A 19,509-nucleotide genomic window follows, 5' to 3' on the forward strand; every position below is an offset into this window, starting at 1 on the left:
TAAGTTTAAAAAATAGCGAGTACGGAAAGTGCATAAAATGAAAGAATAGCATTATATAAAAGAAGGCCAAATTTAGTAAATACTCACTTTTAAGACAGAAGTCGCAAGAACAAAAAATGTTTTGAAGAATCATTTTTTGAACGTGTTATAAGCTTCAAAGCTAATAATTATGAGAGTGATAAGTTTAGAAAGAATAGCTTATGATCAAAAGAAGGAAATACCTCTTATCAGTGGCGCGGGAAGTGGGTAGGACAGGTAGGACATGTACTACGCACAACAACACCTGGGGAGGACAGTCAAAGGATTGTCCTACCCAGGATTCAACAAAGAGATCTTGTTCTGCAGATAGTTTGAAAATTAACTTAAACTACAGGCAACCCTCCCTTATTCCATATCTCATATCTCGATATCGAGGTAGTGAAAATTGTTTTTCGTGACTACCTTAATGGTCCCTTGAACTGCATTTGCACTGATTTTGGAGCAATCTTCTATGACATTTCTGAATGAATCAATAGATGGTTGCTTAAAGATATCAACGGTCAATCCTGTATATGTTCTGGGACAAATTGCCGTGAGCATTCCTGCAAGTAATTCTTGAGCAGTGTTTGGCACATCCATAGATAATTATCAGATTATTGATTGTTCTGAAAGTTTATTATGACCATTTTCAACAAATTCACCTTTTTTTTTTAAATCATAACTTTTTTGTCCATAATTTCTCCATCTTGACCCACTGTGTAAAAGACTTCATTTTTTGTCCACTTCAACATACAAAAAAAAAAAAAAAAAAAAAATCAAAAATACGATATTTGAGAAAATTGATTTTTAAGCTTTATTTTCGATATATAAAAAATTACAACATTTTTTTTACAGTGTATATTTTTTTCCAGATAGTCCCAACAATAACCTAAAACTTTGCGGAAGGCACCAAACTGATCGGACAAACCGTTTCTAAGTTACATTATAATGACCGAAAATTGAAAATTATATCATAATTTTGTATTAAAATCGCTGTATCTTTAAAACGGTAAAAGTTAGCCTGATTTTTCCGAATACCTTTTTTGTTGTAAATTTTGCGTACTTTCATAAAATCGAGTTGAAAAATATTTAAAAAGTTCATTATGACCATTTTCAAAAATTCACCTATTTTCAAAAAATCATAACTTTTTTGTCCATGATTTCTCCATCTTGACCCACTGTGCAAAAGACTTCATTTTTTGTCTACTTTAACATATAAAAAAATAAAAAAAATCACAAATACGATTTTTGAGAAAAATTTTATTTTCGATGTATAAAAAATTACAACATTTTTTTTCAGTGTATATTTTTTTCCAGATAGTCCCAACAATAACCTAAAACTTTGCGGAAGGCACCAAACTGATCGGACAAACCGTTTCTAAGTTATAATTTTTTGAAAATTATTTAGGGTTTTTTTCTTAGGCCCTTCTCAAAAGTAAGGCTAGAGTCAAAATGGCGAGCCGATGATGCAAAAAGGCATTTTTGGGCATAAAGAAAGCATGTGCAAAATTTCATCCAAATCAAAAAATACAAAAGTAAACCGACATTCGAATTCAAATGGAACCGCTCAACAATTACTCTCTAGAAGTTGTTGGCCGATTCAGAATTGCCTTTGAATCTCCTTTTGTGATTAACTGGGTCACACCATTTGTTATCTAGAAAGAGTTGAGGGAAAAAGAACAACCTCACTGATTGTAAAGGCAGACAGCTATTTTTTTTTAATTTGTTCAATAAAATCGATTTAAAAAGGATACAAATATAGAGAATAATCTTTTCTTTAATTCGACTGAAAACAAAAGTTGATCCAATGAATGATCCTGCAGACATGATTGAAAGTGCGTTTCTCTTTAGAGCCTTGATCTCTATTTTAATGTACGTCTTTTTTAATGAGCTGCCTCATGAGTATCTTTTTTAGAGACTATTTATCTAAAGCTTCTTTTTCCCTCATTCTGCTTGAAATGAATCCAGATGCAAAAATATACAAGCTCCAAAGAAATCTTTGAAGAACTATAACGGTTTCAAAAGATTCTTTAAGAATTTCGTCTCAGATTCCCCGAGAAAAAGCTGATAGAGATTTTATTAAGAATATTTTCAGAATCTTCTACAGGGATCTCTATAGAAATTTTCTTGAGATTTCTCTACTAATTCTCCCACACATTATCCAGCAATTTCGCAACGGATTCTAAGAAGAATTTCTCCATGATTTGCATCAGGAAATTCTTGAGAACTCTGAAGCTACTACTTTCAGTAATTTCCTCAGGTTATACATAGATTTTTTTCCACAACTGCCCTAGAATTTCCACTAGATATTTTTTTACTAATCCTTCAACTGAATCCCAATTGTTACTCTCGGAGATTTTCAAATTTTATATTGATCCTGGAAGACAAATAAAAATACGTTTTGGCCGGAGGATATGTCAGGGAAAACGAAAAAAATTGAAAAATTAGGACTATCTTGAAAAATTTCTGGACGAATTTTTGGAGGAATTTAGATGATTTCTGAAATAGTCTTTGACGATATTTCATTTCTGTGTTTCTTCTTGGGAAAATCCATTTTGAATTCTTTAGGTGTCCTTAACAATAATCATTTTTTTTAGAAATAATTCAGAAATTTTGAAATTGAAGATATATTTGGAGATATATTTGAACATTTGGGCAAACACCAGAAAAAAATCTATTGAAATTCCTAGGGGAAATCATGAAAAAAATACATACTTGTCATAATGTCATGAGGAAATTTAAGGTGAAACAGTTTGTAATCAACTTCTAAGATTGCACTGCAACTTCAAAGGCACAAATCTCGCGAAGAGCGCATCCAACAACAGTGATCTTTTTATTTTGGCTTTGTGCACTAGCAGAAAGCTTAAAATAAGAAGATCAGAAACGTTTGTCAACTATTTCTCCAGTTTAGTGCCTTTGAAAACGTGAGTAGAGGCACAAGTCGGCCATCTTTGGATTCCGAGATGTTTCACCTTAAGGGCACTCTGTCGCTACCACCCCTGCAAAGACGAAAAGCTTTCCTAGTCTGTGGTGATGACAGCAAAGGGGTGACAGCGACAAAAACTTAATTTTGAGAAAATCTACTTTGAAGTTTCTCCAGCAAAACCGTCAAGAGTAAAAAAAAAACAAACCAATCTTCTTAGAATTGTGTCATATTTTTTCCGTTGAGGGGAAAAATGAATTGTTAATGTCGTAAGAACGTTTGGAAATAGTAGAATTTCTTCAATTCAACTCAATTCCGACTGAAATGTGGATGTATGTGACCTTTCAGTCGGTATTGAGTTGAATTGAAGAAATTCAATTTTGAGTTTAAATCCCTCAAATATAATAAATTTTGGTTCTCATCTTAGGATTCCATAGGGTTGAAATGTTTTTAGCTTCACTGGGCACAGTTTGTTTCTTGTAGAAAACTGTACTAGGTCAACAGTGTTCTTTGAACAATTTTTCGACGTTGGCATAGAATGCTTTGAAAATATTTAGTTTTGAAGGGCTCTAGATCAAAGCATCACTCAAGCTCTTGAGAAAAAGGGAGTTTACTGCACCCAATCATGTCAATCTTCACAAGTTTGCTCAACATGTCGAAGTAAAACTGGTAAAGAGAAAACCAAATGAGGTTTCTAGTATTTAGGTGAAAATAAATCAAAACCGTATTTAAAATTTTTAAGAGTTTTTGAAAATTTAAGGTGTGAGGTTTTTGAAAAACACTATTCCCAATTTCCTGATTTTTGTTAGAAATTTGCTGAATTATGCGTTACTTGTTTCTAAATTGTATCAGAAGATTTAATTCCTTATTTTTTGAATTTTTCCTATGATTACTCAGAAAATCCTCCAGAAATTCTAAAGATTCTTCTAAAGATGCTTCATGAATTTCCTCGAAAGAAAGGCTTTCTGAATACTTACTAGAAAGAAATTGTTTTTGGTGATGCAGAAAATCCATAGATAGCAAAAGTTCTAGAAAATTGGCTTGAAGGAATCTCTTTCGTAGTGCATTAAAATATTATGCAGATTCTTGGAGATACTCAAAGAAAATCTTGAAGGAGTTCCTTAGACCATTTCTGGAGGCATAACAAATGCAAGAGAGACATTTGAAAACTTTTCTTTCTTCTTTTGTTAATGAGATTTTCAATTCTAGACTGGTTCAGAAAACTAATTAGCGCATTATTCAATCCCTGAATGCATTCGTTTAGCAAACTTTAGATAAATTCCCCAGATAATAAAACATAGGCACTAGAGTGGTTCAAAAAATCGTTTTTGTTCCACACCGCTCATTCGGTTCTAGATCAAATTCTGAGTGTCTTCCCAAAATTTGAGCTCATTCGGATGAAAACTGAGACTGTCCGTCAAATTTTATATGGGAATTACTATGAGAAAAGCAAACAATTCATTCAATCGGTCATAGTGATTACCCTTGTGCTCTTAGGGATTAGAACTATGTTGATACTGTGAGATACTTTCATCATATACAACTTTGCTGAAGACTCAGTAATTATTAATTAGAATTCGATTTAGGATCTTATGAGCGGTGTGGAGCAAAACAATTTTTTGAACCACTCTAATAGGCACATTTCAAACCCAACGGGGTGTAAGTGACGTTTTGGTCGGGTTTGAGTAAGATATATTCAAAAATTTTACTGTTTCTAAGCTTTCCAACTGCATTTTTAGGTGCTTTTTCCGTTCAACAGAAAAAATAACATAATTCTCGAAAGATTGACTTGTTCGTTGACTCACATGCCATTTATATGGAATGGAAAATTGCTGAAAAACTTAAAAGTCGATTTTCTCAACACTTAGTCTGTTACACCCCTTTGCTTCTAACCCCCTCAATTCTCAACAATTTTTAGATATATGTCTGGAGGTGGTTTCTTAGATTAGTGGAATTTTCAAAGATTTTTTGGATTAGTCTATGGAGGAATAATGTTAAAGTTCTGAGAATAGCAAATGAAATTGTTCCTTGTGATATTAGAAATAAAAAAAAATAGGGAACCTCCTGGAGGAAATCTTAGGAAAGTTCCTGGAGAAGTATTGGACAGAAATCTGGAAAAATACGTTTAAGAATTTCAAAAGAAATTTCTAGGATAATAGCTGTTGATTTCTTTGAAACAAATTTCCCGAGATAGTTCTTCAGCGATGGCTAGAATTTTATATTTATGATAATTCTTCAGAAAATTGGCAAGAAAACTTGAGTAAAGTAAAAGTTTTTGCTCAATTTGTTCATACAGCCTATAACTTTGGTTCATGCAAATAGTCAAATATGGATTTTTTAAAATCCTACTGATTTTGGTTCAAATTAATTAATCTATTGGTCTGGAATTTTCCCGAGAAACTGCTGGAAAGTCAGCAAATTTTATTTTCAAGATTGATTCCAGTATTTTTTTAAATTATTCTTGCAACCATCTACCTAGGAAATCCACCGAGGCCTTTCAAGAGTTTCTGAAGAACTTTAGGAGTTTTTTTAAGGAGTTCTTCCAGAGATTACCTTAGCATTCTACATGTACCTCAACTAATACCAGATGGATTTCAATGAATTATTACTGGAGGAGTTCCTGGAACAATCTTTGATAATATTCCTAAATCAAATGCTTTGAGAAATATCTGTAGAAATCGCTGAGAAAGAGTTTGTTAAATTTGTGCTATATGTAGTATCTAAAACTCTTGAAGTAAAATCTAGTGTGATCTCATTCAAAACTTATGATCGAATTTTCTGAAGAGTCCAGCGGAATATTTTTTTGAATAATCCATTTACATCCTGGAGAAATACAAAAAGAAATGAATAGAAAATAGATAGATTTTTTTTTAAATCATCCTACGAATTGCTTGAACATTCCTATGAATAGAATAATATAAAATTAATAAATTTTCAGAATTCCTATACACAATATTTTCTCTGGGCTTGAAATTATATTTTCCAGGGAGCGATGAATTTTGATAATTGATCGCTGTTGTTAGTAGTTTTGATTAGATGTTGGGTGAATTTCAAAGCAATGGCAACCTCTTTATTACAAAATTTAGATTTTATCTTCTGACCTTTTTTTTTTTTTTTTTTTTTTTTTTTTTTTTTTTTTTTTTTTTTTTTTTTTTTTTTTTTTTTTTTTTTAATTTCTTTATTAGTATCATTCCAAACATTACATTCATTATTTCTTATATCTAGGTGTTCTGTGTTATTAGACAACACTATCATCCTAATTTGGTAAAACAAATCTAAGATTTTATTAACATTTTGTTAACAACATATTACATTTCATTTGCCGTAGCAGTTCAGATTTTTTACAGGTGAGTTGATTTCACCTGCTTATAAGAGAAAAAAAAAGTTTTTAATATACTTAACCTAACTTAACCTAAACATATAACGCATTAATCGTGACAATAGAAGATTGTAACGATTTTTGCCTGAAATTATTGATTATTTTATTTGACATTTGTTCCAATGTTACAACATTGGATATCCTATGTAACTCATTGGTACTATACCAGGGAGGAAGCCTCAGAATCATTTTCAAAATTTTATTTTGAATTCTCTGCAGAGCTTTCTTCCTGGTATTACAACAGCTAGTCCATATTGGTACAGCATACAACATGGCTGGCCTGAAAATTTGTTTGAATATCAAAAGCTTGTTCTTAAGACAAAGTTTTGATTTTCTATTAATAAGGGGATAGAGACATTTTACATATTTGTTACATTTGGCTTGAATGCCCTCAATGTGATTTTTGAAAGTTAAATTCTTATCTAGCATGAGTCCTAGATACTTAACTTCATCTGACCAATTTATTGGAACCCCTCTCATCGTGACAACATGTCTACTTGAAGGTTTCAAATAAAGAGCTTTTGGTTTATGTGGGAATATTATTAGTTGAGTTTTGGAAGCATTAGGAGAAATCTTCCATTTTTGCAAGTATGAAGAAAAAATATCCAAACTTTTTTGCAATCGACTACAGATGACACGCAGGCTTCGTCCTTTGGCGGAGAGGCCTGTGTCATCCGCAAACAAAGATTTTTGACATCCCTGAGGTAACTCAGGTAAGTCAGATGTGAAAATATTGTATAATATTGGTCCCAAAATGCTGCCTTGGGGAACACCAGCTCTTACAGGAAGTCTTTCAGATCTGGAGTTCTGATAATTAACCTGAAGTGTACGATTTGACAGATAACTTTGAATTATTCTAACAATGTATGTTGGAAAATTAAAATTTTTCAATTTTACAATCAAACCTTCATGCCAAACACTGTCGAATGCTTTTTCTATGTCTAGAAGAGCAAGACCAGTAGAGTAGCCTTCAGATTTGTTGGAACGGATCAAATTTGTTACACGTAAAAGTTGATGAGTGGTCGAATGTCCATGGCGGAATCCGAACTGTTCATTGGCAAAAATTGAATTCTCGTTGATGTGGGCCATCATTCTGTTCAAAATAACCTTTTCAAAAAGTTTACTGATGGAGGAAAGCAAACTGATTGGACGATAGCTAGAAGCTTCTGCAGGATTTTTGTCTGGTTTTAAAATTGGAACAACCTTAGCATTTTTCCATTTGTCAGGAAAATATGTTAATTGAAAACATTTGTTAAATATATCAACTAAAAATGATAAGCTACTTTCTGGAAGTTTCTTGATGAGGATGTAGAAAATTCCATCATCGCCAGGAGCTTTCATATTTTTGAATTTTTTAATAATAGTTCTCACTTCTTCCAAATCAGTCTCCCAGGCATTTTCGAAAACGTTCTCTTGATTGAGAATATTTTCGAACTCCTGAGTAACTTCATTTTCAATTGGACTAGTAAGTCCTAAATTAAAATTGTGCGCACTTTCAAACTGCATAGCAAGTTTTTGAGCTTTTTCGCAATTAGTTAGTAATAATTTGTTTTCCTCTTTCAATGCCGGTATAGGCTTCTGAGGTTTTTTCAAGATTTTAGATAATTTCCAAAAGGGCTTAGAGCCGGGGTCCAATTGAGAAATTTTATTTTCAAAATTTTTGTTTCTTAAATCTGCAAAACGTTTCTTGATTTCTTTCTGCAAATCCTGCCATATAATTTTCATAGCAGGATCACGAGTGCGTTGAAATTGCCTTCTCCTCACGTTTTTAAGACGGATCAAGAGTTTAAGATCATCGTCTATAATCACGGATTCAAATTTTACTTCACATTTTGGAATTGCAATGTTTCTGGCTTCAACAATGGAATTTGTTAAAGTTTCAAGAGCATTGTCAATATCAATTTTAGTTTCTAAAGAAATGTTAACATCAAGATTAGAGTCAACATACGTTTCATATATATTCCAGTCGGCTCGTAAATAATTGAAAGTGGAGCTGATAGGATTGAGAATCGCTTCTTGGGATATTTGAAATGTAACAGGGACATGATCAGAATCAAAATCAGCATGAGTAACTAATTGGCTACAAAGATGACTAGAGTCGGTTAAGACCAAGTCAATCGTAGATGGATTTCTAGAAGAGGAAAAACATGTAGGGCTATCAGGGTATTGAATTGAGAAATATCCTGAAGAGCACTCATCAAATAAAATTCTGCCGTTGGAATTACTTTGAGAATTATTCCATGACCGATGTTTGGCATTAAAGTCTCCAATGACAAAAAATTTTGACTTATTGCGAGTCAATTTTCGCAAGTCAGTTTGAAGCCAATTAACTTGCTGTCCAGAGCATTGAAAAGGCAAATAGGCAGCTATGAAAGTATATTTACCAAACTGTGTTTCAACAGAAACACCTAAAGTTTCAAAAACTTTAGTTTCAAATGACGAAAACAGTTGATGTTTTATACGCCTATGAATGATGATTGCAACTCCCCCACATGCCCCATCAAGTCGATCATTACGATAAACAAAAAAGTTAGGATCTTTTTTAAATTTGGATCCAGGTTTTAAATAAGTTTCGGTAATAACTGCTATATGCACGTTATTTGCTGTAAGAAAATTCAACAGCTCGTCCTCTTTACCATTCAGAGAACGAGCATTCCAATTTAAAATATTTAAATTATTATTTGGATCCATTAGAAAAACGTAATCCAATAACAATTTTATTTGTAAATTTTACACCTACTTGGACTGCTTCAGTCATAGTGGTGGCTTTGAACATTGCATCAATCATTAGATTCAATTGTTCAGTTAGAAAATTAAAATCAGAGGCAGACATATCATCTGATGATTTCCCATTGGAATTTTCGGTAGACGAAGAAGCGGGGTAGGAGTTACCTGTGGCGGTAGGGTTTTTTCCATTTGATTTGAAACAAGTAGAATGGGTACTCATGGAACGAACAGGGGAAGAGTTCAAATTACCTGCTACGATATCGGCAAAGGATTTACCGTGGGTAGATACATTCGAAATTGAAAGATTCGAACGGCTACCCGACGGATTAAAATTTGTTTGTGAATGAGCATGATTATGATCTTCCTGGTGGGTATGATTCCTAATCAAGCGATCGTTAACTGAAAAATGAGCATTGTTCGATACTCTACCAGGCAAATTCCGGAAACGACCGTTATCGTAACGGATATTATCCTTCATCTGCTTGGCACGAGCCTCAACGACTCTTTTGCGTGAAATGCATTCCCAAAAGTTAGCTTTGTGAGGGCCCTTGCAATTGGCGCATTGAAATTTTCTGGTATCTTCTTTCACAGGACAGTCGTCCTTAGCGTGAGAAGAACCTCCGCAAATCATGCATTTAGCATCCATGCGACAATTTTTTGTACCATGACCCCACTTTTGGCACCGACGGCACTGAGTGGGGTTCTGGTAATTTCCTCCAGGTTTCTGGAAATGTTCCCACGTCACACGGACATCGAACATAAGTTTAGCTTTTTCTAAAGCTTTAATATTATTTAGTTCTTTTTTGTTAAAGTGAACTAAATAATATTCTTGAGAAAGCCCTTTCCGAACAATGCCAGATTGGGTTCTCTTTTTCATAATGATTACTTGGACTGGGGAAAATCCAAGTAAATCATTTATTCCATTTTTGATCTCTTCAGGTGACTTATAGTCACTTGAGAGACCTTTCAAGACGACTTTGAACAAACGTTCAGTTTTGTCGTCATAAGTAAAAAATTTGTGCTTCTTCTCTTCAAGATATCTGAGAAGAAGTTCGCGATCTTTAAGAGTTTCCGGCAAAACGCGACAGTCTCCTTTCTTTGCGATTTGGAAGGAAACCTTGATTCCCCTAATGGAGTTCAAGATCTCCTGCCTAAATCCCCCAAATTCGGAACAACTGACCACGATTGGCGGCACTCTTTGCTTCCTCACTTGAATCAAAGAGCCTGGGCTAGAGGCTGCTTCGATTTGGTGTTCGGAAAATTTGTCTAGAGCATCGAACTGATTGCTCATTTCAATACAATTATTCATTTCACCCTTGGAAGAAACTTCGCATTCCGGGGAAGCGTCCTTTCTTCCATTCTTGCCACGTGTAGTGACAGTTTTAAAACCCACTTTTTTGGAAGGAAGTAGTGAATTCAGAGATTCACCCTTCCTTTTGTTAGTTGTTGATACCATGTTTAGTTAATAAACGAGAAAGACGTGACCTTCGAGAGGTTTTTTCCCAAGACGGTGTCCAAGAAGGATTACCACCGCTAGCTTTCGCCAACGGGTCCAACGAAAAATCGAAGGCACGGGTCCAAACAAGGATCGTAAAGGGATCAATAGTAGAAAAAATAGTACTGAAAAGTACTGTTTAAGTAGCACTGAAAAGTACCGTTTTTAATTTTAGCACTGAAAAGTACTGTTTGTGTAGCACTGAAAAGTACTGTTTTATTGCTTTAGGTAGTTTTTAAGAAAACTTCCAAGAGCAGAGAGAATTCGTGTACGCACAGCACGAAGGTACGATGCGCACTGAATATCTTCTGACCTAAAGATTCTGGTTAAACTACTGTACTGCAGTTGGGCTGCACTACGCTATCACTCATCAAAATTACTTTCACTTCGGGAAAATATAATTTCAAACTGGCGAGAAGATTACAGATTGAGGGTGGGTTAGGAGCACAATCAGACCCTTGAATGTGCAATGTGGGGTAGTAATTGGGAATGCCATTGACGGTTTGTAATCTTCTACGAGGTTTTCGAAAACCAACAGGGCGCGTGCACCGGGTTGCGGATAGGAGCAAAGGGAGATCAATAGCATCTACCTAAAATAATAGAGCAAAAAGCCGTTCCATGATTAGGTAATGTTTAGCGATCTTCTATGGTGTTCTGGTACTATAAAATTCTTCACTCACTGTGAATTCTGGCCTTGATAATATCAATAGTGATAAAAACATAAAATAATACCTAATATTTAATAAGTACAATGTAGCTTCAATGTAGTAATATATGAAATACAATCAATTTTCTATACTTGACAAGGTTTTGAAGACAATCAATGAGTGAAAGAACTACCTATTAGAAAAGCCACATCAGCTAAGGCTATACATATACAAATGTTGGTCATAGGGTCATGGCGAGCATTCGGTATGTATGTCTATGACTGATTCTTATCTAATGGGGGCACTAGAAGACCACGCGGACAATTTCGAAACAAATTATTTTTATACATCGGTCTTACGATCCGAAAGGCTCAGCTATGCTGCAAAGTTTTTGTAAGCTATTCATTACTACTGTTTAATTGTTTATAATTCTAACAAAACTACATAATTAACTCATTACTAATCACTGTTCCTATATTCTCTTTTTCTCTCCTTCTTATCTGTTGCATGATTATGAGCATCACTAATATAATGCATGAGCATGCACAATAAGAATAATTTCAGGATTGAAAGCAGTACATGGATACCTGGATAGAATAGCTTCGAAAAGGATGCTCAAAATAGAATATTTCTGGTCAGGGAAGTATTATCATCAAGGGTATGTAAAATTTTTCCATTATTAACTAATAGATCACACAAACAAATGAACTAATAATATCAAATATTTTTATATAAATCAGCATCGTCAATCAGTGCAAAAACAGATAAAGTTCGTAAAGTTATCACCATCGATTGAATTGCGCTCTTTACAGTAATGTTCAATCAGTATCAAAATCTCCTAAAGCGTCGTATCGTGCCATCAGCAGCCCTTAGCATCACTCTCATATTGTTATTATTTTGTTGTTTATAAAATTTCTAGAAAGCGATCAGCATACTCTTTCTTACTTGTACAATGGCCGATCTATCTGGAATTTTAATAAGTCAAATCAAACTTCAAAACTCAAATTAAATTGCTATCAGCACATTTACATTTTGCAGCATTAATCGCATTACTGTGTCAAGTCTTCTCCAATTCCCTATACCCTACCCCAACCCTTCTTATCCTTTCCGATGGTGTTCAAGTGGTTCGCATAGACTATGACGGCCATTACCTATCCCTTCCCCCGGCTTTGGACTGACTTGCGCTCTCATTGCCCCACCAAACGCTGCAAAATGAAAATGAAAATGAAAGAATTCCTATACACAATATTTTAAGAATCGTAATTATTGCTGGGGGAGGACTTTGAAGAATCCGAGAATGAGAGGAACCAATAATAATTCTTATGAGTTTTCGTGTATCCGTACAATACTGTGCAAATTACTGTCAAACATTGTTATTGATTCCCGAAAGAATTCAAGTAGGAATATCAGAAGAAATCCCTAGAGAGATTTTTTGAAGAATCGCGTGAGATGGAAGTTTGCTTAGTGGGATTCCTGATTGAATCTTCATTGAATCCTAATATAATTTCTAGAGGGCTCTTAGGAGAAAACTAGGAACAACATTTGATGGCATTCCTGGTTCTTTGAAGAATTTCTTGATATTTGTCAAGTGGATCTTTGGAGAAATTACTGGGAGGCCCTTAGCAGAAAAATCCTAGAGAAATTACTAGAAATAATAAGTAGACAAAATAATTAAGAAATCGTTGGGGTATTTTTTTAATTAAGAAATCGTATGGGGTAGATTTTTAGTTGAGTTTTGATTTTGATTCCTGTTAAAGACATTGTTAGAAATCCTGGATATGCCCAGTATATAATAATTCCTAGAAGAATTAAAGAGAATTACAATACCTGAAGTTTCGTTGAGGAAATATTAGAAGAATTCTTTAAAGTGTCATAAAATGGAATACAGAGCGTATTTTTGGAAAATTTCTTGAGGAAATTTTTGTTGAAATTCGTAAAGTAGATTTCAAAGGGATATCTGTGAAAGTTCCTGAAGTAATGCATAAAATAATAATTCATTCCACGTACTAATCTCTACGTTTCTTTCTCATTTTAGCCCTCCGCATCGTCCTAAGCGTCGTCACCGCAAGCAAACCATTTTGCACAATCGATCCTGATTGCCACCAAGCCAGCTCTAATCACAAACCATTCGTTGCCTTACTGCACCTAAAAGCTAACCAAGCAAAAGCCCGGTGCGTCGTCCAGTGCGAAAAATCCATCTCGACAAAGACCAAAACCCAGAAGGAAAAAAAATCCGCCTAACACCTTCGACGTGCTATCACGCTAATTGAACCGCCACGCCGATAGAGATAGGTAGCTAGCAAAAATGCCCATCCAGATAGCCAACGAGAGCAACAACAGTGGCGGGGGCGGCGGAGGCGGCAACGAGATCAAAGTGAAAATTGCCTACAACGGCGAGGTGATGATCACCTACATCGACGAGAGCATCACGTACGAGGGCCTCTGCCGGGAGATACGGGACATCTGTCGCTTCGCGCCGGACCAGGTAGGTGGCCGGGTCGAAAAGTCGCGCATCGCGCGGTGCTTTATGTAGCGTTATTATGAAGGAAAAAAAGCCATCTAAACTTTCAGTGAAAGTTTTTCTTAATTAGTTGTTTTACACCTCAGGAGCGATTTTCAGAAAAATCGCTAGACGAAATTTTGAGTTGCGAAATCATCTTTCAATCATATATCAGGTATTTTCAGTTTTGAACTACAACGTCAATGTAGTAAAAATCAACTATTTTGACGGTTACGTTTCCGAAAGAGCGTAACTCAAAATTTAATCTAACAATTGATGGAAAATCGCTACAAAGGTAATGGCTATTCTTGATAATAACGGTACGTAAAACACCGTGGCATCTCGTTACAAACCAACGTTTTGTGTTTGCTTCTCGTTGTAGGTTTTCACCATGAAATGGGTGGACGAGGAGAACGATCCTTGCACGATCCAATCGGACCTGGAGCTGGACGAAGCCATCCGACTGTACGAGGTCAATCGCGACTCGGAGCTTGTCATACACGGTAAGTTGAGTTGGGTGGGTGGTTTGTAGTTGGGAATTTGAATTTTTCTCCACTTGACGTGGGGAAAATGTAAGAAGGGAGTCTGTGTCAAACAATGGTCATGAATAAATAATGGCACATCTGTTGCTCTAGTCGTGACGAGTCGGGAAACTTACAGCTGATGTAAATGGAAATGGATTGTCCATTTCCTAAACCGTTTTGCTCATTTTTATTAAATGGTGAAGGGTTGTTGAGCACTTCATTATCAACCTTTTAAGGGTGTTGTAGTTAAACACAATATTTCCAAAAAGAAGCTTTTGAAGCTATATATAAAGGCACTTTTTGATCTTCTGAATGGAAATTCAATAAGCTTATGAAAAGATTATTTTGTAGATTTTCAAACAAAGTTTATTTAAGATTTTGAAGCTTATAAAAGAAAGTTTCTGTAGCTTGGAGAAGAAAGCTCTCTAAGCATCCAGGAGAAGCTTCTGCAAATTTCCAGTAGAAGCTGTCCAAGTTTCCAGGAAAAGCTCTCCAAGCTTCCAGGAGGAGCTTTCTTGAGGAAGCTTCCTAAGCCTATTAGGAGAAACTCTCAAAGCCTCCTAGGAGCTCTCCAAGACCCCAAGGAGAAGCTCTTCAAGCATCATAGGAGAAGCTCTCCAAGCATCCTAAGAGAAGCTCTCTTAGCCTCCTAGGAGAAGCTCTTCAAACATCCTAGGAAAAGCTCTCCAAGCCTTCTAGCAGAAGCCCTGATAGCCTCCTAGCAGAAGCTCTCCAAGCCTCCTAAAAGAATCTCTTTAAGCTTCCAGGAGAAGGATCTGCAAGGTTCTGGGAGAAGTTCTTCAAGCTGCTGTGAGAAGTTCTTCTGGCTTCTGAGAGAAGCTCATTATAACTTCTAAGAGATGCTTTGGAGAAAAGTTTCCGCGTTTCTTCTTCTTCCACTAGGAGCTTCTGCATGTTTGTTGGGATGCTTCCAGAAGAAGCTTCTACAAGCTTCCAGAAGAAGCTTCTACAAGCTTCCTGGAGAAGCTTCTGCAAGCTCCTAGGATAAGATTGTGCAAACTTCCAGGGAAAGCATCTGCAAGCTTCTAGGTGATAGGATTCTGAGAAAAGTTCTCGCCAAGTACCTTATATAATCTTACCCCATGCTTTTGAGAGAAGTTCTTTCCAAGATTCTGGGAGATGCTCTCCTCAAACTTCTCAAACTTAAAAAAAATACAGCGGATTGAGTACGACTTACACAAGGTCGGGCTCTTCTAGACCAACACATATTTTGAGTAAGTTTTACACGTCCCTCAAAATCACACATGTGCAAAATTCGTATTCTTTCTCTTAAATTTCATGATACTCAAGGTTGCTTGACATTGCCAATAATCTCTGTACGTCATAAAATGTAAGAAATAAATTAGTACAGGACAGATTTTTCAGAATATGGAAAATTACATACATTATGTGTTGGTCCAGAAGAGCCCGATTTCGTGTGAGTAGTACTCAATTCTGTGTGAATTTTCAAAGCGTGCTGGAAGAAGCTCTCACCAAGCTTCTGGGACACCCTTTATCCAAACTTCTTCGAGGAGCTATCCCCAAGCTTCTGGAAGCAGCTCTTAAATTGAGGAGAAGTTCTTCAAGCATTTGGGTTAGTTCTCCAAGCTTCTGGTAGAATCTTTTCAAGCTTCTTGAAAAAGCTCTCCACAAGCTTCTGCGAAAATCTCTCTTTTCAAGATTCAAGAAGAAGTTCTCTTCATTCTGGAAGAAGCTTCTGCTATAATAAGCACCTGGGAGAAGCTCTCTACAAGCTTCTGGATAATGGTCTCTCTAAGTTTCTAGGAAATGCTCGCATAAGCTGTCCTCAAGCTTCTGGCAGCTCTCACCAAGCTTCTGAGAGAAAGTGGGGGAAACTTTCCTCAAGCTTCCGAGAGAAATTTTCCCCAAGCTTCTTAGAGAAGCTCTTGCTAAGATTTTGGAACAAGCTCCTGTGAGAAGCTCTCCTCAAGACACTCTCAGCTTTCCAAGCTTTTGGAAGGAGCGCTCTCTTCTACACGCTTAAATTATTTTACGAATTCATGTTAAATCTCAACAGCTGAACAGTTTGGTAATGTAAATTAAAGAATAAGGTTTTTTTTCTGTAAAAAATCAAAATTACGCTAAGAAGCTTTTTTCAAGCTTCTGGAAGCAGCTCTCCCTAAGCCTCAGGAAGCAGCTCTCCCTAAGCCTCAGAGCGCTTGAGGGATACTCTCCCAAGCTTATGAGAGAAGTTTTCTGCAAGCTTATAGGTGAAGCTTTATCCAAGCTTCTGGCAACAGTTTGTTTTCTCTTTTTTATTCAGGGATTCTCCGCCGTTGGCAGGTTTATCCCCGGTCCGATAGACAGAACCAGCCAGATAGGCTCGTCTGAAACAGAAAAGGGTCTCCAAAGCTTCTAAGAGATGTTTTTTCATGCTTCAAGAAGAAGTTTTTTTTAAGTTTTTGGAAAACGCTCTCCCCAAGCTTCTGGGAGAAGCTTTGCCCAAGCTTTTGAGGAAGCTTTTCCTAAGCTTACGGGAGAAGCTTTCTCCAAGCTTCTGAGAGAAGCTTTCTCCAAGCTTCTGAGAGAAGCTTTCTCCAAGTTTTTGAGAGAAGCTTTCTCTAAGCTTCTGGGAGAAGCTTTGCCCAAGCTTCTGAGAGAAGCTTCTTACAAGCTTTTGAGAGAAGCTTTCTCTAAGCTTCTGGGAGAAGCTTTCTCCAAGCTTCTGAGAGAAGCTTTTTACAAGCTTTTGAGAGAAGCTTTCTCCAAGCTTCTGAGAGAAGCTTTCTCTAAGCTTCTGAGAGAATCTTTCTTTAAGCTTCTGAGAGAAACTTTTTTCAAACTTCTGAGAGAAGCTTTCTCCAAGCTCTTTCCAAGCATCTGGGAGAAGTTTTTCCCAAGATTCTGGGAGAAACTCTCCACAAGCTTCTGGGAGCAGCTCTTCATGCTTCCAGGAAAAGCCTTTCAGTTCACTTTAAAGAAGCTTCTCATACAATGATCCAGTTAAGCTCCATAAACCACTCTGCCGCTCAACGACTCATCTACCGTGTCAAACCGTTCCAACAACCTCTCCACTTTGGTGGTCGAGTTTGTGACAATTTGAATAATCCACGGCTCATCTTCCGGAACCAGGTCGAAGCATATTTCACATGTCACCCTTTATCATCCCTATTCGCCAGGGGAGAAGGTATCACCTCCGAAAAGAACTCAGCATCCCCCCTCTCTCCCTGGAACATCCAACAGGATTACCGTTCTTCCGCCCGGTGGTGTGCTTATTTATTATTCGGCCGACAAAACTAAACCAACAGCCGGCAGTCGAAAAACTGTTTCTACACTTCGGGAGACATTGTCATCCCATCGGTCGAACGAGATGGCACAAGGACGACAACGATGACAGCGATGGGATTACACAACCACCCAGGCAACCGACCGACCTCGGACTCCCCTTCCCTCCCACTCTTTGGAAGACAACACGAGTTTGGCCTTTTCCTGCTCTCGCTGGCTGCTGTTGCGGGATTAACTCGCTCCTTTTTTTGTCCTGTCGACACTAATTTTGAAACGTGCCAACCAGCTGTGGGGATGATACCCGTCCAGTCCTATCTATCTACTGTTGGCAAACTTGGCAAGTTTTGACCGTATTACAGGACTGATAGCGAGTTAGTTTTTAGTGACATGGTCACTATTTTTAACCTAAAAAAGTCACTATTTGCAACAATTCAGAGCCTTTTTTCAGGAAATTGGTCACCGAAGTAACTATTTTCGTGATGTATGAGATTCATTTAGGACATTTGGGGACGATTTGCAAGGGTATTCTTGAGAATTTCTGGTGGAATGTTTGAAAACTATTTGTCGAGAGTACTGGACAGACATCTGTTATAAATTCTGGCAAAATCACGCAGATCGTTTTTTTGGTATCGTTATTTGAATATATGTTGACCAGGACGATTTTCTGCCCAACCTGCTGAACAAATTTCTGGAGAAAAGTAAACTTCGGTGGAAATCTTGATGTGATCTCCCACTGGAACAGAGCTTGCTTCTCAGCTTAGTGTTCTTATGAGCATTTCCACAGTTATTAATTGAGAGCTTTCTTTGGCAATTGACCATTTTTGCATGTGTGTATATCGTGTGGAAAGTACGAAGATATGTCATGCCCTGGAAAGTCGTGAGATTCGAACCCACGATTTTCAACTTGGGCTTGTTGAATAGTTGCACGTTTACCGCTACGACTATCTGCGCCCTCCTCTCCTAGATTACTACTGCTTATCACAACTACATCTTATATAATATGAATGTAGATAGTTTGATATTTATGTTTATGGGGATCGTTATTCTAATTGTAATATATTTTAGAATAATGTTTGCAGTTTTGAAGTGGCTTTTCAGTCATCATTTGTCACTATTCCAATCATTTTAGTCACTAAAGCCATTATTATTTGGCTGTGCTGTCGCTACCAGCCCTGCTGTATCTCGGGGTGACACCAAATCCCATCATCGTGGTAGACGGGGTCCACAAAACTAGGCGGTTGTTGGTGGGATTCGTTCGAAAGTTGCCCATTTATGCTTCATTATCCGGAAGTATTTAAAAGTTGTCACAGAGTGTTGTCGTCATAATGTGTAGTCACGGTGCGGGTTCGTTGTTCTCCTCCATGCCCCCTCCCCCTTGCCATAGAGGCTGTCGAAATGGGATGGAGATGTCCGCGCTGCATATGTAATTTCTGGACGGAAACTTTTCCGGATGCTCTGTCGTCGTCCGGTGAAATTGGAGCTTCCGCGTGGGCGATTTTAAACAACTGCACTTTTAGGAGTGATTTTTTATAAGCTGGGACAAATTGTTTTTATGTTATTATTGCAATATTCATTGAAAAAAATTTGCTAAATGAACATTTGGATGTTGCGTGAAATACCTCTCCGGCCTTGCAAGTTTTTTTTTCAGTGCGTATTAAAAAAAACAAAATTACTAATGATCCGAAGAAAAATCTCAAAAGGTAGTTCGTGCCTTTGACTCATTGTCTTTTTTCAGTATTTTTGCACAAAATGACGATTTCTTGTTTGCATTGTAGAATTACAGTAAAACTTTCTGAGAGAGCGTGAGAAACTCTCGTAAATTTGTTGTGATCGTAAATTAAAATTTGAGTGTGATTCCACCCACAAGAGGTGATTACAAGACAAATTACTGACATGTGTTCGGCTTAAACTTTGGTGGATTGCATCAGCTTTCTGACGAGATCCTCGATAATATTCTTGGGAGTTACCCGGCGAACTATTGACGGGATTAAAGAAACAAGAAACTCTTACCTGTTTCCATTCAAACTATTGACGCAATTTTCTCGAATCC

The 19,509-nt window shown here is 36.7% G+C and overlaps 1 protein-coding gene across 3 annotated transcripts in view; it reads left to right on the forward strand.

The window, feature by feature from the left end:
• Positions 1-19,509, forward strand: part of LOC5576493 (atypical protein kinase C) — a 454,102-nt gene that overhangs the window by 30,416 nt on the left and 404,177 nt on the right. For all 3 annotated transcript variants that reach the window (XM_021851376.1, XM_021851375.1, XM_021851377.1), the window contains 2 exons: positions 13,225-13,674; positions 14,072-14,192. In XM_021851376.1, coding sequence (XP_021707068.1) covers positions 13,495-13,674; positions 14,072-14,192 — 301 coding nt within the window. In that variant the 5' untranslated portion in view covers positions 13,225-13,494. The remainder of the gene's footprint in view (positions 1-13,224; positions 13,675-14,071; positions 14,193-19,509) is intronic.

Source organism: Aedes aegypti, chromosome 3 (assembly GCF_002204515.2).
Source record: "Aedes aegypti strain LVP_AGWG chromosome 3, AaegL5.0 Primary Assembly, whole genome shotgun sequence".
NCBI lineage: Eukaryota > Metazoa > Arthropoda > Insecta > Diptera > Culicidae > Aedes > Aedes aegypti.